The sequence below is a fragment of the Globicephala melas genome, chromosome 20, assembly GCF_963455315.2.
Source record: "Globicephala melas chromosome 20, mGloMel1.2, whole genome shotgun sequence".
Classification (NCBI taxonomy): Eukaryota; Metazoa; Chordata; class Mammalia; order Artiodactyla; family Delphinidae; genus Globicephala; species Globicephala melas.
In genome coordinates, this window is record NC_083333.1 from 46,332,637 (window position 1) to 46,360,101 (window position 27,465).

Consider the following 27,465-nt stretch of genomic DNA (forward strand, 5'->3'; position numbering starts at 1 on the left):
CAGTAAATATTTGAGTGCTTATTCCTTGTCAGGCTCTATTCTATGTACTGGGAATATAGTTGTGGTGAGTCCTTACAAACATACATTCTAGTGAGGGGAGACGAATGACAAACAAGTACATAGGTAGTAATTACTGCAAAGGAAAATGAGACAGGATGCAGAGCTTCTCCTGTGGATTTTTACTGCCTTGAACATTGAGTTATATCTGACCTAAGAGACCAACAGTGGCCATTCTAAGGACTTTCTGTCACATTCTATTCCCTGTCCCATCTCAGGAAGTAATCTATTATATCTCCCTATTTTTCCGTTGATGTAAGACTTTTTTCCCTTCAAGTTAAGGAGCCTTCTGATGATTTTGTATGATCTCAACTCATTTATGCTATTCCACATGAAGTCTATTCTCACCATGAGTTTGTCTAATAGCTTTTGCATGGTTACCTATTCTTTTCACCAATTTGATTAGTTATATTTTATGGTGCTTTTCTAAATAGCTTTTTGAAGATTAAATTAAAATTTGTAGCCCAGCAGTTGGAAAACCATACTTTTACCTAGAAGATAGTGTGTGCCTTCTAAAATCTAAAAGCTAATAGGAAAAACACAGACTGATGTTTCTGACACCAGTAGGATTTTGGTATAAGTTTTGTTTGTGATCAGAATCATTGTGTACTATTTTTACATCATTCTGTTTTGACTCCTAACCAGCAGAGCTATATGACCTGAAGCATTCCTTAGACTCCTTTCAATTAAATCAGTTCTGGAAAGTGTCAAATAAAGGAGGTGATAATTCTAGACAGGAGCAAAGAAATGTGTGAGCTTAAGATCTACACCTCTAATTAAGAGAATGTCTTCAGATACTCAGCTCCAGTTTCAGAAGCAGACAGGTATATTTTAGACTGGTCAGATGGACTTCAAAGGGGCTAACCCAGAGCAGTGATTGTGAACATTTGTGGGGGGTTTGGGGTTTTGCATTTAATTTTATTTTTACTTGTTTATTTATTTTTGGCTGCATTGGGTCTTTGTTGCTGCGCAGGGACTTTCTCTAGTTGTGGTGAGTGGGAGCTACTCTTCGTTGTGCTACGCGGGCTTCTCACTGCGGTGGCTTCTCTTGTTGTGGAGCACGGGCTCCAGGCGTGCGGGCTTCAGTAGTTGTGGCACTTGGGCTCAGTAGTTGTAGCTCGCGGGCTGTAGAGCGCAGGCTCAGTAGTTGTGGCACACGCGCTTAGTTGCTCCGTGGCATGTGGGATCTTCCCGGACCAGGGATTGAACCCATGTCCCCTGCATTGGCAGGCGGGTTCTTAACCACTGCACCACCAGGGAAATCCCATGTAGGGTTTTTTGTTGTTGTTGTTCTTGTTTTGTTTTCGGTCTGCTTGGTGGCCATGTCAAGGCTTTTCCTTTTCTTGGAGTCAGGCAGACTTGGTCCCTTACAGAACCTCAGTCTTGAGTTCTTTCTCTGTACTTCTGCTTTTGTAGCATGTTGCCATTGGATGAAGGTATTTCCTTTTGGTATGCAGACTCAGCTCTCAAACTTTTGACTCAACCTGGTTCTGCAGCAGAGCTCATGCAACCGTGCTGAAATTCCCTTAGCCCATAAAATAAGTCACCATGAAATCACTACTTTCCATCCAATTACTGAATGAACAGTGCAGCGACACATCTCCCTAGTTCCACATGAACTGAACCTATTTCAGCACTTCTTCAGGCATGATAAAGCACCCACTCTGTGGCAGTAGCGAAATGTTAATGTTATTCTTAGTGCCGTTTAATGTGATTTAGATTGGGGGCTGGGGAATCTTTACCACTAGCAGAAATTTTAGACTTGGGTATCAGCTATGGACCTGTAGGAAAATTCTGCTCAGTTTTCAGCATTTGAAGTGTTCTTTTCCTGAAATTGGCACCTCTCCTTCATCTTCCTATATCCTGATTTAGTTGGTCTGTAGTTGACATTATTTCCTTCGTGGAGAAAATAGCGGCCTCATTAAGGCAGTCCTGGGATTAACGGGAAATGGACAGCTCCAAAAGACACTTAAAACGTACACAGTATTTTGACACCTAAGATTGAGATTAAAGCCATGCCTTATGCCTCTGGCACTTTTCACTCACCTCTCCCAGCTTACTGGATAATAGATATCACTGAAATTTTACTAGTCCAGTTTGACTGATTTTGTACCCTACCTGATTAGTAAGTATTACCAAACAGATGAATCTTGTCTGACTCCAGATGATATCAGCAACTGAACTGAAATGGTTAGTGGCTAGTTCAGGCCAACATGACAACGACATTGCTGTGTTCTGTTAAGCTTTCTTGCCTTCCCCGCCCCCTCCTCGATTAATATCTGCATCATCCTGCTTGTCCCTGTAGATAGGAGAGGCCCTTACTGGGGAATTGGCTCCCATCCTTGCTGACATCTCCCTGTTAGTTACTCTTGCCCAACACTGTGCTGTCACCTGTGTCATATTTTCAGAGAGAAAGATGATAACCTCCCTTAGAAACTTTTCAGTCAAAAGGAAAGATGCTGAATAAAGTCTGAGTAAGCTATAGTTCTGCTAGTTAGAAAACATATTGAAATTGTCCTTTCCTTTTGCTCTCTGGACATAGCACAGTTATGTGAACCTTTATATTTCTGGCTGCATGTCTCTAACACCCTTTGGATTCTGTCTTTGTAAGATCAAGAGTTCTTGATTGTGGGTTGCAGCTGAGTTGTATTTGATAAGCTGAACATAAACAAAGGAGTATCAGAATTACTTTTTAGTTTCTCTTACATGTTTTTGAATAAAATTGACAAGCAGCATGGTGGGGGGGAGGGGGTGGGAGTACATTTAGATCCTGTCCAGCTAAGATAATATTCATATAATACTCATGTATAATAAGAATGAAATCTAAGAAAATAAGGGCTACAAATGGGCTTTATTTCCTTTGGAAATAACACCACTAGTGAGTGCCTTTTCTCAATGCCTTTTATTGAATGTAGCATATTTGATAATACTGTCATTTCTCTTCCAGTGTGTTTTTTCTTTCTTGCCGTCGAGTGCCAACAAGGCCCATAAAGAATTCCATCTCTTTCAAGCTTCAGTTGTGACATAGGCCAGAAGGGAGGAGAGTGGCTGGGGGGAGGATGTGTAAGCCCATCAGAAAGTCATAAAACTAAATCAAAACCAGCATCAGGACAAGTGAGACATTCTGCATCATACCCTTCCTTAGAAAGGGTTTTTCTTGGACTTCCCTGGTGGCACAGTGGTTAAGAATCCTCCTGCCAATGCAGGGGACACAGGTTCGCGCCCTGGCCCGGGAAGATCCCACATACCGCAGAGCAACTAAGCCCATGTACCACAACTACTGAGCCTGGGCTCTAGAGCCCGTGAGCCACAACTACTGAAGCCCGTGTGTCTAGAGCCCGTGTGCCTAGAGCCCGTGCTCCATAACAAGAGGAGCCACCACAATGAGAAGCCTGCGCACCACAACGAAGACCCAACGCAGCCAAAAATTTATTTATTTATTTATTAAAAATAAATAAATGGGGTTTTCTTTCTTCTTAAGTTCTAGCTTCCTTTTCAATTCAGGAGTTAGTGCCAAAGTAATTCCTGAGCATATATTCTTGTCTGATTCCAGATCATAGTTAATTCTCTAAGGCAGTGATTTTCAACCTTGTCTGTACATTAGAATCACTAGGGCAGCTTTTTAAAATTCTGATGTCCAGGCTACAACTCAGAACAATTAAATCACCATGGCTGGGATTGAGACTCGGGCATCAGTACTTCTAAAAATCCCCCTCCTCCCCACAGTTATACACACGCAGGTGGTTTATTCCATTGTGTGTCTAAGGTTGAAAACCATAGTTAATAGAACACAATTGAAGTAGTTATTAGTAATCTTAGAAAGATTGAATCTTACTCTAAGAAACCTCCAGGTTTTTGTGATGGAGGAATTGAAAACTAAAGACTTAACCATAATCAGTTTGCCTTTGCAAACTTATTTTCTTTGACTTTTTTTTTAACACATATCTACCCTGTGCTCCAGTCTAATTAGGCTACTACTCCTTCTTCCTTTTTTTTTTTAAAAAAAGTATTTATTTATTTATTTATTTATTTGGCTACACAGGATCTTCATTGCCGCATGCGGGATCTTCGTTGTGGCATGTGGGATCTTCGTTGCGGCATGAGGGAATCTTTTAGTTGTGGTGTGCGAGATCTTTAGTTGCGGCATGCAAACTCTTAGTTGCAGCATGCGGGATCTAGTCCCTGACCAGGGATCGAACCTGGATCCCCTGCATTGGGAGCATGGAGTCTTAGCCACTGGACCACCAGGGAAGTCCCTACTCATCCTTCTTGATCATGCTTTTATTCCTACTTCTTAACCTTTGTTCAGGCTATTTGAGAAATAACCTCCCCCATTTTTGCATTCTATAATTTCACACTACCATGTCTTTGAAGCTTCTTTTCGTTATCCTTCAGCCAAAAGGAGGCTCTTCTATTCAGAACTTTCTTTTTTTGCTTTAGTATATTCTGTATGGTTTTTGCATTCGTGTTTTGTTTTTTTGCCAGTTTGCAAAGCCTGGATCTTGTTCATCTATTGTTTTCCCCTCATTGCCCGGCATCTTTATAGTCCCCATAGTACCTTATGTCCAGCAAATGTGAGTGTGTGTTTGAATAAAAGGAATCTCATGCTTTTCAGATGTCATGCTATGGATGTGTGTTATTCTAGAAACAGGGAGAAGGTAGGTGTGTAATATCTTTTCTGTTTGCTGTCATTCTTTTCCAGTTACTCGAATTCTTGGTTGTGATGACCTTTTTATCTGTATGCCTGTGATTTCTCGCCCCACGTCCAACCAGTAAATAGTCTTCAGGAACCAGACTTTGCAAATGTTGGTTCTTTGAGGTTTGGAGTGTTCTGTAGCTTAGTGCAGAACATGCTTATTTATGCCAGTTATGAAACGCCTGGGGTTTTTGTTCTGTCGTGGTGGAAATAAGTCCCATTATTTTTCAGTATATATATTATTTTTGAGATTTTGGCAACCCAGTTTTATTTATCTGTCCATTGAGAAGGTAATAAATCCCCTCTCTCAAATCCTGAAGACAAATACAGTTGTTGTTGTTGTTTTTTTTAACACAACCACAGCCTAGAGCTCTCCAAGTTTCTACCACTAAATGACAGACAATAAAGGAAACAGTGTTTTGTAAAGCATACAAGGCATTTGGTGATTCAGAGGGGAATGTTAGATGCACAGTGAGAACTAGGGAAGTAGCAGTATAGAATCGTAGCACAAAAGCGTATTGTTTGCTTTCTGAACAGCACCATTAGTTGTGGATATGTGTGTTTTATGTTTCTTCATGCTAGCTATTTTCAGCTTCAGTTCTTCTTTAATGCTTTTGTCCTGGAATTCAGGGTGAATTATATCAGAGCCCTGACGGGAAAAAGAGGCAGAAGTAAGACCATGTGGAATTATTTTCCTGTCACCTAGCTAATTGCATTAGTCTAATTCTCCAATAGTTAGCATCCTTTTAAATGATCTAGTCCAGATAAATCACAGCATTTCTGCGTAGCTGTATTGACTGTGGGAGAGATTTGAGGAATTGCATGCCTTCGCATTTCCTACCCAGATAGGATATCTTCCTAACCCAGCCGTTTGCTTTCTTAGGAGAGTTCTAAACTCTAAAAATCACTCTTGTTCAAGCTATAATTTTTGAAGCTTGAAATTGCAGCTCATTACTGGTTTGGTTCCCACTTACTCAGTGGGGCGGCAAGTTTTGTAGTTCAAAACATATTTTAGTTTTTCTTTTTTTCCCCCCCCCTTAAATTTCCTTTTAAAGAAAAAATAAAACATATTCAGGACATTACGACTTAGAGATATAGCTTCTTGGAATATGTAAACTCTTTAAATCCTGTTTGGGTTTGTGCCTATGTACCCCAGTGGAAAGATTGGATCTGAAACATCCCTGAGATGTCCCAGCTCCGTCTTCTTTCCACGTTTTCTCAAAACTCCCACACACCATCACTTCCCCTACTCAGTTCCCCTAGGTTATATTTCTTTGCAATCTAGAATTTCTTTAGGCTTTGGGAGTCAAGTTGAATAGCATGTATTCCCCGCAACTTGGTAGAGCAATTTACAGATTCTGTATGGGCATCTAGTACTTAGCTAAATGAACTCTACCTTTCTCTCCTCTCTCTCCTTTCTCTCTTTCAGCTTGGCAGTGACCTTGGCGGGGGCATTGGAGGAAGTCCGGCAGTAAGTGCCATCGGTTTTTTTCACCGTGGGATGCACTGCCCCCTGTTTGATGCCTTTCCTATGCACACGTTCTCAGACCAGCCACTGCTGCTATCTAGCCCTGTACACCAGAAGCTCTGTAGCAGTGTATGAAGAGTAGAAAGTAGCGTAGGGTTACTTGGATTCTTTGGGACCATACACCACATGTGGTGTAGGGGTCTCTTTAGGGATTGGCGCTCTGGTGTCTACAGAGTTCTTTGTCTTCCTGACATTAAAGGGCTAAAGGAAATGGAACCTCCCATCTTGACGAGAGAATACTCTTTTCTGTCGTCTAGAAAGAGCTTGAGCGTCAGCTGGACTCAGAGTGAGACTCTCCTCGTACGTGAGTTAGGGGGGTGTGAGTATCCATCTCCCCCAGGAGAGTTTCCTACTAGATATTTATGCCTAAATGCGGAAATAAGACTTGCCTGGGCCCAAGTGGAAATGGAACTGCTGTCTAAGTTGGATGCTTCTCCTTCTTCCTATAGAAACAGATTCCCCCTTCATTAGGGTACCTGTAGGCCTTTTGCACAGAATCATGGAAGCTAAAATTGGAAACAAACATAAAAAACTTTGGATCACTGTGTTCCTGATCCTACTGATGACTCTCTTGATAGAACTTCTAAAGAGTGTGTGTATCTTTTCAATGATGAAAAATAACCATGATGATTTGAAGGACAAAGAATATACGAATTAAACGCCTAAGAATATTGGAATTATGGTGTGTTCTTATTGATTTATCAATACTATTAAAATATATAGCAACATTTTAAGGACTATTAATGAATTCTTCCTGATCTCCCTGCTCCCCTTCCCTTTTATTCCCTGCAGGTGGGACAGTCCTTCATCCCATCATCAGTGCCTGCAACCTTTGCTCCTTCACCTACTCCTGCTGTGGTCAGCAGTGGTCTGAATGACCTATTTGAACTCTCCACGGGGATAGGCATGGCACCTGGTGGATATGTGGCTCCTAAGGCTGTAAGTAAAACAACACTTTCTTAGTGGACAGGACCTGAATTATTTAGCATCTGACATTTGTGTTACTCTCACTGATAATAAATCCAAGGTTGGGGCTCTTTCTCTAGAGGATTTACGAGGAGGATGAAAGGCGGCCTTAAACCTAGCAATAAAGCACCATAGCATCCTTATTAACCATTTGTATAATTAGACTTAAAATTGGAAATACTAAGCATTTAGTATTTGTTCTCTAGTTTAGAAATATTGCCTAGCTTGTCAACACTGGAATCAGTCTAGTGTAGATGTGATATACAGAGCAACAGCAGGAGGAAAGAGATGTAATAGAGAAGTAACATTTTACTTTGCATTCTTTCCACTCCTTTTTCCATTGGTACTGCATATGGATTCTAGAGTGCCATTGCCCAGATTTGGTTTCCATGCATTTTACTACACCTTTTTAGAGTTTTGATTTAGGTTAGTGTCATTGGTGTCCCTCTAGTCTCAGCCTCACTTGATGTCATGCTCAGACTGAAATTCAAAAGGGGAAGGGGAAACTCCCTGTCAATGAAGCATATTTCGGCCCTTGGGAATAGTGCCTTCCAGGCTAAGCTAGGTTTCTTTTAATTTTGCCTTTCTGAGGGGCAGCACGCCTGGTTGCTTTCTGAATTCTCTGCCTGCTCAACCAGCTCAGTGTGGGGGATCTCTGCTGCAGATAGTAAACCAGTTGTCCATCCCAGGAGTCTTGTCTTTGTGTACACACCCATTACGTAGAGTAACCAGAAATATGATTCAAAACTGAGCTATAGTGTTTTGGCACAGCTTAGTAGCTTTGTTGTAAGGTTACTGCATTGGATATTATCCCCACACACTTTTAATTGATTAAGAGATTATGCAACGTACTTGTTTACTAACATTACAGTAATACCTAGAAATGACAAATTTAAATAATGTAGAAAGATCAGGTGGAAAATTAAGTTTCCCTCTGTCCCCACTTCCCCATAAATAGTCACTATTAACTTTTTCTGTGTCCTCTCAGAAGAAAGAAAGATCATGCATATACCTGTATGTTTGTATCCTTTAAATACTGTCAGTGGGATATACTGTTTTGCACCTTGTTTTTTCTCTACCACAGTCTTTTGAATGGCTGTATCCACTTTATTGATGGTGTGCCACAACGTATTTAATCTTCCTCCTGGTGATGGACATTTAGGTTATTCATCTAGTCCTATCCCCGCCCCCTTTTTTGTTATTATGATGTTACCATGAACATTCTTGTTTATGTGTATCATGGTATATTTTTGTAAGCATATCTATAGGATAAACTTGGAATGTGCTTGATCATTTAAGCATTAAAAATAGACATTACAGGGGCTTCCCTGGTGGAGCAGTGGTTGAGAGTCCGCCTGCCGATGCAGGGGACACGGGTTCGTGCCCCGGTCCGGGGGGATCCCACATGCCGTGGAGCCGCTAGGCCTGTGAGCCATGGCCTCTGAGCCTGCACGTCCGGAGCCTGTGCTCCGCAGTGGGAGAGGCCACAGCAGTGAGAGGCCCTCGTACCGCAAAAAAGAAAAAGACATTACAGGGACTTCCCCGGTGGTCCAGTGGTAAAGAATTCGCCTTCCAATGCATGGGTCGTAGGTTCGATCCTTGGTTGGGGAACTAAGATCCCATATGCCACCGGGCAGCTAATCCCACGCACCACAGCTACTGAGCCTGCATGCAACAACTACTGAGCCCGCGCACCTCAACTAGAGAGCCCATGTGCCACAAACTACAGAGCCCATGCGCTCTGGAGCCTGTGCTCCACAACGAGAGAGAGATCAACACACCACAACTAGACAGAAGCCCACGTGCCACAGCGAAGAGCCTGTGCAGCAACAAAAAGATCCTGCTTGTCGCAACGAAGTTCCTGTGTGCTGCAACTAAGACCCAACGCAGACAAAAATAAAACAATAAATTATTTTTTTAAAATAAGACATTATCAGCTTACCCTCCAAAAAGGTGACATCAAATTGTGTTCTCCAAAGCAGAATGTAATATTGCCAGATTCCTTATATTCTCCTTCACTGAGTATTACTGACTTTTTGAATTTTTGACCCTCTGATGAAAAATAGTATCTTGTACTATTAAATAGTGTCATTTTCTTCTTTTCTTTTTCCTTTTTTTCCTGTAATGTGGTTGAGTATATTCTCATGTTTACTAGCCACCCACTGACTAATGGGTATTCTGTCTTTAGTCAGGACAGTTCATGAATTCCTGTTGGTTTTTATATATATATATATGTAAACTGGTACACTCCAGGAGTATCACAGATTCTGGGGCCAGAGGTGGGTCACGAATGAATTATATAGAGAAAATAGGCATTCAGATTACTTAAACGACATCTGAATACTTACTATTTCCCAGAGACTATAATGAGAGTTAAAAATATACATAAGACATGGTCCTTGCCCTTAACAGATTACTGATAAGGAATTTGGTAATGATTTTTAAAAGTCTTCAAATATTGTAAACATGCGATTTTCATTAGATCAGTTTTTTGCCCTTTTAAGCCTTTTACCAAAGCTACTAACCAAAGAAACCCCATGTTATGCTCATTGGAATTTCTCCTTTCGCCATGGTTACCCATAGACTATTTTGGGGTTTGTTTTTCTTTGTTTGTTTGTTTTTGGCTTTGGTTTTGGGTTGGGTTTTTGTTTTGTTTGCTTGGGGTTTTTTTGTTTGTTTTTTTGATTTTTGGTGGGTTCTTTTTGGTTCTTAAATAGTTGAGAATGATCTCAAAATTCAGCAAATATGACTTTATCCAGAGCCTTTTGCATTTGGCTTGGTATTTATGGTATAAAAATCACCTTAGTTGCCTAAGGAAGTGAAATCTTAATTTCATCTTTATTCAGAAGCGTCCTGTCTGGTTTCATTGGGCTTTATACTGTGTTTCAGGTCTGGCTGCCTGCAGTAAAGGCTAAGGGCCTGGAGATTTCGGGAACATTTACTCACCGCCAAGGGCACATCTATATGGAAATGAACTTCACCAACAAAGCTTTGCAGCACATGACAGACTTTGCAATTCAGTTTAACAAGAATAGGTAAGAAATCTGAGTTCCCCAGCTCGATCCTGAGACAGCAGTGTACTTTGTGTCCAACAAGAGAGTGTTCTATTTAGCAGTGGGTAAAAACTCTCGTGTTGGCAGATGTTTGATGTAGAGTGAGTGGAGGCTGTTGCACATCTGTTCAGTGGTCAGCTTCAACACTGGAGGCCCTAGGGAATTTTGCTGGGAAAACTCATCCATATGGAATAAGAAAACTGTCTTTGCCATTATAATCATACCTTTTCTATAATGTTTCGTAAATGAAATCACGTAGTATGGAGTCTTTTGCATTTGGTTTCTTTCACTTAGCATAACGCTTTGAGACGTTTCAGCAGTCTGTTCTGTTTTACTGAGTAGTACTCCGTCGATGCTTATACCGTGATTTGTTTACACTTTCACCAGTTGGTGGAACTGGGGATTGTTTCCAGTTTTATCTTTTTTGACTAAAGCTCCTGTGAATATTCATGTACAGGTCTTTGTGTGGATATATGTTTTCATTTTTCCTGGATAAATACCTAGCAGTGGTATTGCTGGGTCATATGGTAATAAGTGTGAATGTTCCAGCTGTTCCATACTCTTACCAATGCCAGCCATGCTTATACATGTATAGTAGTATCTCATTTTAACTTGAATTTCCCTAATGACTAGTGATATTGAGCATTCTTTTCATAATCTTATTGACCATTCTTATATCTTCTTTGGTGAAGTATCTGCTCAAATTGTTCCTTTTTCTTTTTAATTGTCTTATTATCAAGTAATAAAGTTTTTTATATATTCTGGATACAAGTCCTTTGTCAGATATGTCTTGCAAATATTTTCTCCCAATCTGTGGCTTGCCTTATTTTCTTAACAGTATTTTTCAAAGAACAAGTTTTTTATTTTTTGTTTTATTTATTTATTTTTTTTAGGGAGATTGCAATTGACACATATACACTGTTGTTTTTTTTTTTTTTTTGGCTGCATGGGGTCTTCGTTGCTGCGTGCCATCTTTCTCTAGTTGCCGTGAGCAGAGGCTACTACTCTTCGTTGAGGTGTGCGGGCTTCTCATTGCAGTGGCTTCTCTTGTTGCGGAGCATGGGCTCTAGGCACGCGGGCTTCAATAGTTGTGGCATGTGGGCTCAGTAGTTGTGGCTCTCAGGCTCTAGAGCGCAGGCTCAGTAGTTGTGGCTCACGGGCTTAGTTGCTCCGCAGCATGTGGGATCTTCCTGGACCAGGGATTGATTGAACCTGTGTCCCCTGCATTGGCAGGAGGATTCTTAACCACTGCGCCACCAGGGAAGCCCAAGTTTTTTATTTAAATAAAGTTTACTTTACAATTTTTTCCTTTTAATGTCTTTTGCTTTTTGTGTTCTGTTTAACAAATCTTTGCCTGACCCACAGTTACAATTTTTTTAAAATGTTTTTAATAGAAGTGTTAATAGATTTAGCTCCTACCTTTACCTTTTAGAATTCACTTTGAGGTACTTTTGGTGAGATAATATGTGTAAAGTAAGAGTCAAAGTAAACTTTTTTTCCGTAGTAAGTCTTGAAGTCAGATAGTATAAACCCTCCTACTATGTGTGTTCTTTTTCAAAAATTGTTTTGGAAATCCTAGGTCTTTTGCCTGCTGGAATTTTGCTTGAGAGTGCAGTGAATGTGCAGATCAGTTTGAGGAAGAATTGGCATCAAACAATATTGAGTCTTCTAATCCATTAGCATAGCATGTCTCCCCATTTATCTAGTTCATCCTTAACTTCTCTCTGCAGTGTTTTATAAATTTTCGTGTACAGATCTTGCACATCTTTTGTCACATTTAAGTGCCTTATAGTTTTGATGTTATAGTAAGAAGCATATTTTAGTTTTTGATTGTTGCTAGTATATAGAAATACAACTGATTTTTGTACATTGAACTTGTATCTTGAAACTTCATTAAACTTACTTATTAGTTCTAGTAGCCTTTTTTTTAGATTCCTTATGTTTTTCCACATAGATAAATAATGAGAGCAAGATCAAAAGGGCAAAAGGGTTTTCTGATCCATAAACGTTGATACCAAAATGAGTGATGTGTCTACTCAAAATCATTTCTTTATTGCATTTGGGACTCTAAAGTGTAGTTTATCTACAAAAAGGAAAATGTTTCTTCTGCTAGTCTGTGACTCTTGAAATTGATACTACCTATATAAACTCAATAATTATTTTATAAATATTAAAATCCCATCTTCCTTCCTGAGGCTTATTAGAACATAAATTCATTATAAATTTATATCATTAAGTTGTTTATTTGTTATACCTATGGGCCTACTTTTCCCTTTCTGCTCCATCTTTTTAAAATTGTATTCTTATGTTTCTGAGACATAAGACATGTCCGTCTTCCCTCATATATTTTTGGGTTTTTTTGTAACTTCAGACTCAGGCTTTTCCCATCTCTTTACTATTCTTGTATTATTATTAGGCAGGCTTCTCTGAGAAGTCAAACTGGTGGGTACTCACTGCCTGCCTTAGGTGAAGAAAGTGGCCAGATTTGAGTCTGCAGTTTATCCTTTGGGGTGTTGTTTGGAATGTTTAAGCCAATCAACTCTGCTTTACTTAGACTGGCTCTTTCCCAATGATCGTATCCTGTGTAAGTAAATAAAGAAGAAAGAAAATGAGAGTTACCAGTAAATCATCATCTGGTCTGATCAGGCAGGTTATCAAGCAAGTGAAATAATATCATTATACTTTACAGGGTGGGTATTCTTAAGTGTTCTTTCTCCCAAAGATTATCTAAAGGAAGATGTATAAGAAAAAGATGCTTATCAAACCTGTCCCTCTAGTGGCATGATAAACATAAGAAACTTTCAGAATCAGAGCATTAGCAAACCAGTTCTGTGCTTATGAATGTTTTCTCCTTCCTCAAATCTTCTTAATGGAAAAAAGAGGTTATGTTGTAACTAGTGTTACAGCAAATTAGAATTTGTTTCCTTCAAATGGAGTAAAAAGCCATCGAAACCTAAAGACGTGACTAAATCCTGCCTCCTGATTAACCTCTGGGGTTTCTTCATCCTCTCTCCTAGCTTTGGTGTCATCCCCAGCACTCCTCTGGCCATCCATACACCACTGATGCCAAACCAGAGCATTGATGTCTCCCTGCCTCTCAACACCTTGGGCCCAGTCATGAAGATGGAGCCTCTGAACAACCTGCAGGTTAGACTTTTACTTCACTCAGGGGGTGCAGGTTTATGTCTTGCCAATGTTATCTGTAAAGCAACCCCTCTCTTTCTTATATTAGATTTGGTCATGGAATAGGGTTTGAAATAAATCTGTGGAGAAGACTTTTATTTTTCATTAAAAATACACACAGAAGTCACTCATTGACACAAAGTTATTTTCTTTTTACTCAACAAACAAACGTTTCAAGGTGTTATGTACAAACTTTTTTCTTTCTTAAGACTTTCATAGGGAATTTGAATGTCACAAGAATAGATTTCAGTAGAGCTGTGTGGAGGTCATTTTGAACACACAGCTATAAATAGTTGGGTTATCTGTATTTAAATATAAGTGTGTGGTAAGTGTAGCAGCATCTTAGAGAAGCTCAGAACTTTATGAAGTTTATAAGAGCCTCTCCATCTTGAAAATATTGAATTTTTAGAATGCTTAAGGTCCTAGCTTAGAGTATCGTTTCGTTTTCACCACTTTGAATTTCTCTTGAAATTTAAGCCTTCTGGGGTTCAAGCAACGTGAAGGCAGAGTAGTAAGCATGTAAGCTGAAGCTGTAGCAACCCTCAAGGGATAAAATACAGATATAAGCCCAAGAAGTTGAGGGTTTTAATGCTCACAAGGACAGAAGAGACCACCTTGGGCTGACCTGAGATGGGGAACTGTAACTGATCCCTGTACAAAGCTGAGACCCTGGAAGGGCAAGTCCCTCAATGAAAGGGGAACTAGAAAAAGATTTCCACAGGGGCAAGTGATGAGAGAGTTCTCTTTGACCTGGGTTCTGGGCGACCTCTTGTGAGAAATCCAGGGCCCGAATTTATACTGTGTACGTGAAGAATTCTCCAAACCAGTAAATTAATGTAAAATTGGACCAGAACTGGTGAAACCCAGGGTACCTGGCAGAAGCAAATGCAAAACGGCCTTTATGCAATGGTTTTGAACTTTAAGGCCATCAGGACTCCCATCTGAGAAGAAAATCTCTACTGAAAGTCAGCTCACAATTTAACCAAAAAAAAAAAAAAAAAAACAAGAGGGAAAGGTGCACTGTGACTGACAGTCAGTCAGAAGATGCAACAAAGAGGATTGCTATCCCCTTCTATCGAGAACTTGAAATGATAGAATAGTGTGAATGAGACTATAAAATATGTTTCAAATGATGAGCAAAATATTTCAGCCTTCCACTTTCCAATCAAGACAGGTGGGATCCCATTGCTCAATCTCCTGGAAATACCAGTGTGGGATACTAGTACTTATGGTGAGACATCAGCAATAAAATTACTTAGAGTTGAAAGTAACATTCTCCAAGAGTTTAAGTGCCAGTGCACCAAGCCTGCTTGCCAGTTGACTAACTACCTTGCTGCCTCAGCAGTTGACTGCTTCTTTCTCAGCAAAGGGTGTAATGATTTAGAGTGACAATGAGTGAGTCACAATATAACTTGGCTCAGTCTAGAAGAACAAAACAAGGATTTCTGTGCAGAAGGAATTGGCTCTGTTGCTATAATGAGACTAATGTGTTAAGGGGCTTTTCCAGCACAGAATCCTAAAAGAAACTAACTAACTCAAATTTACATCTCCTCTCTTTTCATTGAAATCTAACCTCCTGTTGGCCCACAGAGCCTCAAGCCAAATATTTGAGGACAGTCAGCATGGGTGTGAGAATGCTTTACTTTAGAATTAGGAAAGGGAATTTGGGTCACAGAAATGAGGGCAAATTTCCTACTCTTAAAACCAAAAGGAAACAGTAAATAAATAAATGTCAGTTTACTTCCCTATTTGCATTTCCATTTCACATTCAGTGAAATGAACATCCCAAATAGGAACCCTCATAAAAGAAATTGAATCTTAGTCCAAACCCCTCCCTCAAAAGTATTGTTATGATATTAGGACTAGCAAGTTTTCATTTTCACAAACGTGACATTATAAAAAGCAATCTTAAAAATTTTCTATCTAAGCAGAATGTAATGAAGCAGTTTCCATCTGTAGTCAACTATTGATTCTCCATGTTTTCCCCATGGATTCTTTTCTTGCAGGGATGTCATAATAATGGCTATTTTCTCATTAATTGGTATTGCCCAATGGAGAAGATAAGCAAAAACTTGCAAAGAGGTGAAGTTTCTTTCCCCGCTGTGAGCAGCTCTATTTAATGTCTGCTAGTGCAAGGTGAAGCTAATGACTAGCTTAAAGTGCTGGGCTACTTCAGATTTCAGCTTCCATTCTGCTCTTGTCCTAGTATGAACAAAAAGAATCAGATCTTAACTTCAACAAGCTTAGACCATAAAGATCCAGATAAAGCCAGGTAAAGGTTGATTGGCATTTAAATGTTATGCGAACATAATGTTTAAATTCAAGAGCTCATGCAGGAAAAATTAGTACTTTTCTAGTACTCCAGACCATAAAATCAGGAAAGAAAAAATGGGGGTTTAGGAAATGAAATTTTGAAAGCAGTGTGAGTTTTAGCTATTTTGGCTAAATTGATATCAACGTAGGACAGATAAATCAAACCTAGTCGCCAAAACTGTAATGTAACATTTAGTACAAAAACCTTTCATTAAAAACATAGTCAAACTACTTATTGGCTTATAGTCTTTTTGAAACATTATTGAAAGACACTGTTCCCTCTTAAAATGTAAAATAGGTTATACCTTAGATACTTACTAGAAATTTGACCTAGAAAATTTTTTCAGCTGTACTAATAATGTTGGTTGTAAAAGCCTTTGTGAATTCAACGTAACAATATTACACAAAGTAAAGCTTAGCTTGCCTCCGTTGGGAGCTTCTCTTGAGTTTATTTATATCATATAATTATATTCCTTAAAAAGAAAAGAGAATTGATCCCCTCTATTTAAATAAAACAAAAACCTTAACAAATGTCTAAATGAATTTTCTCTGAGTTTTCTCCAACTTTGATATCCTCGTTTTTCATATCATCTGTGTCAGTTGCTTAGAAACATTTTCCCAATATACTCCTTCAAACTTGCTACCTGGCAGCTGACTGCTTCTTCAAGTCAGTGTCTGCAAAAAGACAGTAGAACAATGATATAACACGTGTTCATCCCAATCTTTGTATAGATGCTGTAGTGTTCTCACAGCTGCTTGGCCTCCTTTTTCACCAGGCTATAAACTCTTGTGAGAAAATGGATAGCACCGTTCTTTCAAATTTTAATTTTATCGGGATTATAAAAATACAATTTAGAGTCAACTAGTTCTGTAGTTAAAGAAAAACGCAGTCCCCAGCCTTCTCTCACCACGTATGGCCGTCATCTACATACATATTTCCAATCCTCCTGTTTTCCTGATAGAGCTGTCTTAGAATTTGCTTTCATCAGTGTTCATTGTTTATGTTGTTATGATTATATATACTCCTCATAGCTGAGCTATATAGTGTGATTATTTTTTTCTCCATAAAATTTTTATAAGTAATTAGATATTTACACATTAATACCTGTCTTTTTGTTTAATTTTTTCTTTTTAATGAGATCAGTTTATGGATTATAGTATGGGACAGATTGGTAAGGTGCCAGGACCTATAGTGATGAGCTTCCCAGGAATAGACCAACAAACAGACAGGAGTAGCCCAGACAGAAGGACAGGGAAACAAAGCCAAATGGGTAAGAGGCCTAGGCCCAGCCTCAGCAGCTGTGTCTGGCCTCCAGATCCATCTGCCCTGGGGACCTGGGGGATGAGCACGGCTGGCAGGGGCCTCAGTTCTTGTAGGGCCCCCTCTCCTCACTCTCTCCTACCCTCACCAGCAGGCTGGGACCTTTGACGGGTGTTGTTTCTGGGGCTAGGGAATGGTTGGTCTGGAGTCAGGGGCAGAGGGTCAAGGCTCTTGGAGGCTCCCTGGGGAGGTAGAGGCCTGGGTAGTATGGGGATAGCAGCAGCACTGGGGGGAATCTGATCAGGCAACAGGCGCCTGGGGTGGGGCACCGCTCAGCAGGGCCCCTGTATCTAGGGCAGGCCCCCCACCCTGCCCACCACACCAACATGGTGCAAGAAATAAAGTTTCAAGTAGTAAGTCAGTGTCAGGTAGGAGATCTGGGGGCTGGCAGACAGGCAGGGGCTTGAGAGAGGCCCCAGTCGGCCCACCAAGTGTTCTCAGTGGGCTCCAGCTATATCAAGTCTGTCTGTGTGCACTGGAGTAGGGACCTGGCCCCTGTGTCCACGTAGGGGCTCAGCCCTTCAGACCAGTGCCAAAGCCTGCTCAGTGGGGCAGAAGCAGGGCAGCATGGTGCCTACAGCATCCACGATGGCTGCCAGGTGCTCGTCCTGTGCCTGGGGCCCACAGAGCTGCCTGAAGTCTGCCAGGCGCAGCAAGTACTCAAGGCTGTGGCCAGAGAAGCCTCGGCAGGCCAGGATCTGCGTAGCGATGGCCCCCTCAGGCGCAGGGCCCAGGTAACCAGGGTTCTGCGGGGTGGCCACGTAGGCCAGTGCCTTGAGTGGTTGGTCAGGGGCATCTTGAGGGCAGAAGGTGACCTCCTTGGTATCATAGCTACCAAGCACTGCCTCCCACACGTTCAAGTACTTCAGGGCCTCATTGACCTGCTCACCTTGCACCTGGTACGCCACACCCCAAGTGCAGCCCTCACGATCTTCAGGGAGGGTCACCACACGACCAGGCATCTTGTCGCTGCCCCAATGGAAGGTGTCTCCCCGTCAGAGGCGGCCGCTGTAGCAGTGCATGAAGCCCACACAGCTGTCGCTGTAGGTGAAGTCGGGCCTCCACACCAGGGAGCCATACCCGGAAATCCACAGCGCTTGGGGGCCGCCGTCGTCCTGGGGGGTGGGGTGTTCTGGGCTGCCAACTCCTGCTTCACGGTGCCGGCCACAGGACGGGCCCGGGCCGCCTCCAGGGCTGGTCTCCGGTGCAGGCATGGCAGGACCGACAGACGTACCCACCTGGCCTGGCACTGCTTGGCCGCTCTTGTTTGTTTAATTTTTTGTGTTAACTGTAATTCATTCCCAAATTGCAGTGAGATCAGACCCTTCAAGATAGTCTTAATCGGTTTCACTTTCTTATAGTCTCCTTTTGGAGTCTTTTGACTGTGTCAGTCTGAACTGACTTCCTTCAACACCTGGAACTGTCATCCTGGGATCTCCCTTCATAATAGCCTTGGGGATTCATTCCCTTTGCCTGTCTGGTATGTTGGGTCTCCTATTGTATTTTTCTCTCCTTGGTTTACTCCTTCATTTTGATGAAAAACATCCTCTAGTAGCTTCCTAAGAATAAGTATGTAGAGAATAAAGTTTTTGAGACTTCACATGTTTTAAAATGTCTTTTTTATCTTCACACTTGTCTGATGGTTTCTGTATATCATTCTAGGTTAGGAAAATAATTTGCTTCCTAGTCTGAAGCCATTCTGATTGTTGATCCTTTTCTATGCCATGTTCTTTCTCAGTGAAAGCTTGTACGATCCTTTCTTTATCCTCCATGTTGTGAAATTTCACAGTGATGTGCCTTGATGTGTGTGTCTCTTTTCACACATTTTACTAGGTACTTTTTGGGCTCTTTCAATGTAGAAACTTGTATCCTTCAGTTCTGGGAGTTTTTCTTTTTTATAGATGTCCCTCCATTTTCTCTGTCTCTCTTATTGGAAGTCTTGCTATTTGAATGTTGACCCTCCTGGACCGATCTCCCTTTTTTTTGTCCTGTTCTCCATCTCTTTCTCCTTTTGCTCTACTTTCTAATTAGAAACATTTTATGAAAAATTTTTAACTCTACAAAAGTAAACAAAATAGTGTAATGAGTCCCTGTGTGCCCATCATCTAGCTTCAATAATTATCAGCCCATAGTTAATATTGTTTCATCTATACCCCTGTCCGCAGCATATTGTTTTGACGTGAATCTTAGACATTTATATCATTTCATCTGTAAATATTTCAATATATATGTTTAAAACAGATGGTGTCTTATTAAAAACATAACCACAATAATTATGTGCACATTAAAAAATTAACAAGAATTCGTTAACATCAAATATCCAGTCAGTTCTCAAGTTTTTAATTATCTCCATATCTTAAACTTTTTTTGTTTTTATTATTACTGTTGGTTTGAATCAGTAAAGTGCACATATTATGATGGGTTGATATCTCATAAGGCTTCTTAGCTACACTGTTCAGTATGATAGCCACTAGCCCCTTATAGCTGTATAAATTGAAATTAATTAAAATAAAATAAAATTAAAAATTCACTTCCTCAGTTGCGTCAGCCACATTTCAGATGTTCACATGGCTGGTGGTTACTAGATTGGGCAGTGCAGAAGTAGAACATTTCCATCATTACAGAAAGTTCTGTTGGACAGTGCTGATCTATGGGCACCCTCTCTTTTTCTTTTATGTTTGGCTTTCAGCAGCTTGACTGTTATGTACCTAGGTGTTTTCATTGTATTTATCTGGCTTTCAGCAACTTGACCGTTATGTACCTAGGTGTTTTCATTGTATTTATCTGGCTTCGGGTTCACTGAGCTTGGATCTGTAAATTGATAGTTTCTGCCAAATTTGGGGAATTTTTTTTTCCATTATTTCTTTAAATTTTTTTCTGCCTCAGCATCTCTATTCCCTCCTTTCAGACCTCCACTTACACATATGTGTAACCACTCGATACTGTCCCTCAGATCACTAAGGGTGGTTTTTAGTTGTTATTGTTTTCTTCCTTTCTGTTCTTCAGATGGGGTGATTCCTGTTGATCTGTCTTCAAGTATACAGACTCTCCTTTTATAGGCTACAGTGTTCTGTTACATCCATTCAGTATAACTTTCATTTCAGATATTGTACTTTTCGGAACTTCCCTGGCAGTCCAGTGGTTAAGACTCTGCACTTCCACTGCAGGGGGCACAGGTTCAGGCCCTGGTCTGGGAACTAAGATCCCACAGGCCGCACGGCACAGCCAAAAAAAAAAAATACAAACAACAACAGATACTGTACTTTCCAGTTCTAGGACTTCCATTTGATTCTTTACTAAAATTCCCCATCTGTTCACTCAGGAGTGCAACTGAAGAACCCTGTTTCACAGCCTACTCTTCCTTTATTCAACTTCCACCCTTTGGCCATCCCTTGGGCCTACGGATATGCTTACTGACCCTCAGGAAAAGTGACCAGTAGAAGCATTTCAAGAAGGCCCTGGAAACAGTGTTAGGGCTTTTTAGCCAGGAAATTCTATGTGTTCTACCTGGGCATGTCTCTTTGGCCGTGTGGATTCTTCTATACAGCGGTTCTGAGGAGGCCAGAGGAAGATCAGAGTATGGCCCTCTAAACCATGAGGGCCAGGTTAGGAGCTCCAGTTACCCATCACCGAGGGTAGCTAGAATCCTCTATGTCAGAACTTTCATGTCTTTCTTTAGGGGCTGGCTTAATTTTTCAAAAAATTATCCTTGCCTCTCCTGTTTAGAATATAAAGAGTGTCTACCAGCCTCCTGGGAGCTAAATTGGGAAAGAGGGCTGGAGAGTCTCAGCATTCAGTATATGCATAAATTCACTTCCTTCACCACCCCTCAGCCATGCCTGGCATCCCCTTCAAAGTGCCATCTATCTTACTATTTTATTTATTTTATTTTTTATATATTTATTTATTTTTGGCTGCATTGGGTCTTCGTTGCTGCGCACAGGCTTTCTTTAGTTGTGGCGAGCGGGGGCTACTCTTTATTGGAGTGCACGGGCTTCTCATTGTGGTGGCTTCTCTTGTTGTGGAGCACAGGCTCTAGGCGCACAGGCTTCAGTAGTTGTGGCACGTGGGCTCAGTAGTTGGGGCACGTGGGCTTAGTTGCTCCGCGGCATGTGGGATCTTCCTGGACCAGGGCTCAAACCCACGTCCCCTGCATTGGCAGGCGGATTCTTAACCACTGCGCCACCAGGGAAGTCCCAAAGTGCCATCTATCTTATTTTCTCTGAAAGAATCAATCTTTCAGTTTTATTCAGGGGCTGAGGGGCTGAGGTAGCTTAGAATGGTGGGGGGATCTAGGGCTGTAACAGTTTCTTGATCCTCTTTTTTTTAACATCCCCTCCCCCCATTTCCCCTCCATACAGTTCCAGAGGCGCTACCAGTCCTAAGCCTTTGAGAATTCTGTGGTATTTTTGCTAACACCATTTGTTTCACAGTTACTGAGATTTTGTTGCAGTTGTATATTCTCTTCCCCGTCTTTATGAATTTATACCTTTAAATTTTTTCCCTTTAATTATGGCAGAATTTCTTCCAAGAGAAAGAAAATTTAAATGTGATTTTCAGTCTACTGTCTTTACCTGAAAGCCTGATGGCCCCTTCATAAAAATTCTTCTTTCCTTCTATACTACTTTATGGTTAGAGGTTAACCTATGGATGAAGAATTGGTCCTTTAGTGTATATGATTTTTATTATCTATCTTCGTATGCCCTTGATACCCCACATAAGTGTTGTTTAATAAGAGGATGGATATTAATTAGGGAAAAGGCATAATGTCTTGTTTTTTTCTTTAAATGTCTCTTCTAAAACAAGGCAGTATTCATCAACTGTGTTCATTTAACCTTTGAATGATTAGGGCAGGAAGTGCTGAGGATGCTAGCGGCAAAGGACACAGTCTTACAATCCCATTTATTCATATCTTTAAGATCTTTGTCAGCCAGAAGGGTGTTTTTGTTTGTTTGGTTGCATCAGGTCTTAGTTGCGGCACCCGGGCGCTAGAGTGCGGGATTAGTTGCCCCACAGCATGTGGGATCTTAGTTCCCTGACCAGGGATCAAACCCGCATCCCCTGCTTTGGAAGGCGGATTCTTAACCACTGGACCATCAGGGAAGTCCCCCCAATTTTTTTTTTTTTTTTTTGCCAGTGTATGGCCCTGAGAAAAGTGTGTCCCTTGCTACTCCTATATTGCAGTCCCAGCCTGTGAGACAATCAGTTGCAGATGGTGCCTGTCCCTAATATTTCATGTCTTCCATATGTCTGTTCACACTCAGAAAGCCCACAGCTGTAGCTATTGTACCAGAAAAACTGGTAAATGCTTCCAAACGGAAGACCTTTTCAGCAGCTTCCATGAAAGGAAGCAAACCAGCTTGGCATTTACTGACTTTTCTTGACTGTTGTGCAAGCCAAACAACCTCAGTATTAAAGCCTCCTTTGCTCTTCCGGGATCCACAGTTGAGGACAGTGCACTCTGATTGCTTTTATGGAACCACATGCTGCTTGAATAGACGTTGAGTCCTTGAAGTGGTGGATCTTAGGAGAACTATAAGAGATTCCCAGGTCACAGATAGATCCAATGCTGAAAATAACCCCTGTAGACAGGACAGAATCTGAAATATTCCATTAGCAGTATGTAGGTAATGGTTATGAAAGATCTTGGTTATGAAAGATGAAAATATTTTACCACCAAAGGAAAAATTGTTTTTTTCTGATTGCTGCTTCAAATTTGATATATTTTTCATGTCACATCAGGACTATAAATGTTTCTTTTAGTCTCATCTGAGAAATAGGGTATCTTATATACTAGATGTTCCTTTTTCACTAGGTTGGCCTTAGTAAGAACCCTCTTTATCCTTTTTGTCTGGATAATCAGGATTCTGCTAGACAGTATCTTTTGTCTTTCTATAACCGGAACTCAACTACTGGCTTCTGGGACTCTCTTTTAGGATATGTTTGTTTTTTAATTTTTATTTATTTATTTATTTAGGCTGCGTTGGGTCTTCGTTGCTGCACGTGGGCTTTCTCTAGTTGTGGCGAGCGGGGGCTACTCTTCGTTGTAATGCACAGATTTCTCCTTGCGGTGGCTTCTCTTTGTTGTGGAGCATGGGCTCTAGGCGCACAGGCTTCAGTAGTTGTAGCAGCAGACTCAATAGTTGTGGCCTGCAGGCTCTAGAGCACAGGCTCAGTAGTTGTGGCACACGGGCTTAGTTGCTCCTCAGCATGTGGCATCTTCCTGGACCAGGGATTGAACCTGTGTCCCCTGCATTGGCAGGCGGATTGTTTTTCACTGCGCCAGCAGGGAAGTCCCAGGAATGTGTTTGTTAATAGCGACGGCCCTGCTTGAATAACCACACATAAGCAGTAGATAAGAATTCTGTATTCTAAGGGACTTCCCTGGCAGTCCAGTGGTTAAGACTCTGTGCTATCACTGCAGGGGGTGCGGGTTTGATCCCGCACCCCCTGGTCAGGGAACTAAGATCCCACGTGTGGCGTGGCCAAAAATAATCTGCCCTCAGTGGTAGGAGACAGTTGTTCCTGAAACCCAGAATTCAGTTCGTAGGACACCCAAGCTTGGGAGCTAATCTCTCATTGAAAAGAGCCTGTGAGCTAAGGTTACTCAAGTAACAGAAGTCCATGCTGAGAATCTTGAGCAAATGGTAATAAATTTCACAAAGTAGTTCTACAGGGTAATAGAAGTGATTTGTGCATTTTCGTCTATTAAAATCTCAGCCATCTTTATATCATGATAGTAAGTCAGGAGTTGATGATGAAAAATGGAATTAGTTTTGTATTTCTGGTTTGATAAATGATTAGAAAATAGATTGAATCATGTGATCTTTTTTGCAGTAGGGGACTTTAAATTCTGAATAAAAAGTCGGTACTTGTTTCTAGTACTTATGTTCTCATTATGGCTAATAATTTTTACGCAAAGCCTTAGGGTGTATTATAGGTTGGAATTAAAGGAAACACCCTGGGATTTTCCTAAGCTGGATTGAAGCCCACTTGAGAGCCATATCTTGCCCTCATTCGTGTTGTTCTCTTTATATTGCTATTTTGCTATGGTGTCATGTTCAGTGAGATAGGAAAAGAATTTCTTTTATTCACAATTTTTTAATATAGAGGTTATACATAGGTTTCATGGTATTGAGGTTCATACATGTTGAAAATAAAACTTGAGAAAAGCTTTGAGCTGTATGAGTGTGCAGACAGAAAGAATGTAAAATCTCCTGGTTGTAAGGATGACATTTAATATTGTCTGTTTCAAACCCTATTTCTGATGGAATTTGCCTTGTATTAGCTGTGATTGGAGCCTCAGCATCTACATGAATACTACTAGTGATTTACTACCCTAAAATGGCCCATTCCATCTTCCTAAAACTCTCTTAGGAAGTTATTTATATTGAACTAAAATTTATGTGTCTTTAAATTCTATCTGTAGATCCTAATTCTACAGTTTGAGGTTTTATAGAACAAGTTTCTCTCTGAATCAAGGTTCATAGGGCCTGAAAATCAGTCAGGTGGGCCTATAATGAAAATATACTCAGTCTGAATTCATTTTCCCTTTTATTCCACTTCAGGAAGGCCTAAATTTATGGAAGGACATATGTTTGTGTGTTCTGCAAATAGATATCAGTTTTATTGTTCTAATTAAAAAAAAAAAAAAAAACGGTTAGAGGTGGAGACACTGGGCTTCCCTGGTGGTGCAGTGGTTAAGAATCCGCCTGCCAGTGCAGGGGACGTGGTTCAAGCCCTGGTCCGGGAAGATCCCACATGCCGCGGAGCAACTAAGCCTGTGAGCCACAGCAACTGAGCCTGTGCTCTAGAGTCCGTGAACCACAACTACTGAGCCCACGAGCCACAACTGCTGAAGCCTGCGTGCCTAGAGCACGTGCTCCACAACAAGAGAAGCCACCGCAATAGGCCTGCACGCTGCAACGAAGAGTAGCCCCCGCTCACCGCAACTAGAGAAAGCCCGTGTGCAGCAACGAAGACCCAATGCAGCCTAAATAAATAAATAAATAAGTGATATTTTTTAAAAAAAGAAAGAAAGAAGTGGAGACACTGGTAAATGTACTTAGACTCAGTTACAGTTTGGAGACAAAGGAAAACATTATTTAATTATTTTTGAAAAGTGTGTGAATGAATGGTGGTCCTTAGCTTAGTGGCAACAATCCTTTCCAGGAGCCACTGAAGGAGATGGAAGGCAGATACTCCAACTATGAAAGCACCAAACTTCTCAATTCCATAGCTCATGCTGTGCTTCTGACAATAGTTTCTGCCCCTTCTGTATGTGACCTGATTCCCCAGTAAAACTGCCCAGAGATAGCATCTGTGCACAGTGGGCTACCCATGTACCCAGTCATCTTGACAGCCACCTTTGCCTGCCTTTTTGTCCATGTTGAGGTTAAATAATATAGTGGGCAGTACATAGGCACACCTGTGAACCCTCTTGATTTCTAACTTCCTATGAACTAATCTGTGTGTTTACCACCTAGAACCTAGATTAGATTCTAGATCAATTTCACCTCAGGATTTTAAAAATGAATAATATTCATTCATTCTCATTACTGAAGTCTGTTCTTCTGTTGAGTTTTTACTGGGTCTTCAGTCCCATGATATACCAGACTGGGGTGTGGAATAGCTGATAACTTTAACTGATAGTTTATTAGTCCTGCCTTCACCATTTTGTGATTCAGTACTGTATGTACGAAATGTATTTTAAAGTTTAACAGTAAGCCCTGCATAGCAAATAGTTCGTGCTGTTGATGTATTCTGTGTACTCGTATTCTGTGTATTCATAGTATTCTATGGTGCAACAGCTGCAACCAGGGGCACGTCACCCAGTCCTAGCAAGGTGCACAAATCTGTCATTAAAGGGAAAAAGAAAGATCGTGCCTTTAGGGTGAGAGCCTATGTAGGTCGGGCGGAACCTGTTTAAGGTAAGACCTTGGGTTTGGGGAACTTATCTGTCTGTCAGGCTGAAAGGCCTGTGAAAATATTGCTGGCTCTTTCTGGCAGCTGAAACTGCGTAGAGTAATTCTGTTGTAGGCTGCTGGAGGAGAGCATTAGGGGCTTGTGATTAATTTGGTTAGCATTTGGTTACTTACGGGTAGTAACCAGATTGGTCAGTATAGCACGGCAGGTGGGTTCTGTATTGACAGAAAGAGATCAAGTACGCTTTTTGCTGTAAGTTTCTGATTTATTTTGCCTAACATGTAAAACTTGGAGGAAGCTGCCTGGAGCAGGAATGGATGCAGTATATCTTAGCATTATTTTCCCTTGACCCTGTGTTCCTTTTGAGGCACACAGCTGCCAGTGACCCTCTCTACCTAGGTATGGTCCTATCAGAGTTGTGGCAGTTGCTTAATTCTTGCTGTACCACTGCCCTGTTATACATGGGTTTACATCGCCAGTGTGGAACAACTTGCATTGATATTTTTTCTAAGCGGAAAAGCCCAAGTCCTAACAATGGTCTACAAGTCCCTGTGTGATCTAGCCATGCCTTCCGCCTCCCCCTTACCTCATTGACTTTATCTCCTTCTCCTCCCCTCACTCCACTGTAGCCACACTGGCTTCCTCATGGATCCTCAGACAGGTATGCTGCACCCTCAGGGCCTTTCAATTGGCTGTTTCCCATGTCTGGAATGTTCTTTCTCCCAATTGCCATATCTGCATGACTCATTGCCTCCTTCAGGGTTTTGCTAAAGTAGGACCTTTTTGATAAGGCCACCTCACTCTACTCCCAGTATTCTTGATCCCCTTTACCCTTACTCTCCCCCAGAGCACTTACCCATTTTAAATACTGTTTATTGTTCTTACTCTCCTGCCCACCCCCCCCCACCACCCCCCACCCCCACCCCCCGTCACTGGACTGCAAACTCCAAAAGGGCAACAGTTTTTGTCTTCGTTTTTTTTCTGCACTGATTTATCTCCTAGTGCCTGGAACAATACCTGGCACACAATAGGTGCTTAATAAATATCTGTTGTTGAATGACCCTTTTTGCTTTCGTTTAAGACAGTGTTTACAAATATCAGGTGCATCTGGTTCTTGACCAAACTCAGCAAGGGCATCTCCTCATCTTAGCAAACAGGGTATCCCTAAACACTCTGTCTGCCAGTTGTTTCTTAGTGGCTTTGCAGTCTACCCCCTGCCCCTGTTTCAATACCCTTTTACCTGGGTGGGTCTGGTCCTGATCCCAAGTTTAATCTGAGGACCTACAGTCACAGATTCATTTTCTCTCAAATGGGCGGAACAAACAGAAGCTGCTGCTTCCATTACTCTGTTCATTGATATTTGAAAAGGCAAGATCACAACATGTTAATGGACCCTATTTCCAAGGCTGGCGATAACTAGGAA

At 41.2% G+C, this 27,465-nt stretch overlaps 1 protein-coding gene and 1 pseudogene across 5 annotated transcripts in view; one reads left to right on the top strand and one right to left on the bottom strand.

Moving 5' to 3' along the window:
* The window catches only part of AP2B1 (adaptor related protein complex 2 subunit beta 1), a 122,448-nt gene that overhangs the window by 71,052 nt on the left and 23,931 nt on the right, over positions 1-27,465 (top strand). For 4 of the 5 annotated variants that reach the window (XM_060290595.2, XM_060290593.1, XM_060290594.1 and 1 more), the window contains 4 exons: positions 6,183-6,224; positions 7,074-7,220; positions 10,137-10,282; positions 13,318-13,447. In XM_060290595.2, coding sequence (XP_060146578.1) covers positions 6,183-6,224; positions 7,074-7,220; positions 10,137-10,282; positions 13,318-13,447 — 465 coding nt within the window. The remainder of the gene's footprint in view (positions 1-6,182; positions 6,225-7,073; positions 7,221-10,136; positions 10,283-13,317; positions 13,448-27,465) is intronic. The other variant, XM_060290597.1, reaches the window with a different exon arrangement.
* Positions 17,639-18,331, bottom strand: LOC132594178 (glutathione-specific gamma-glutamylcyclotransferase 1-like; annotated as a pseudogene).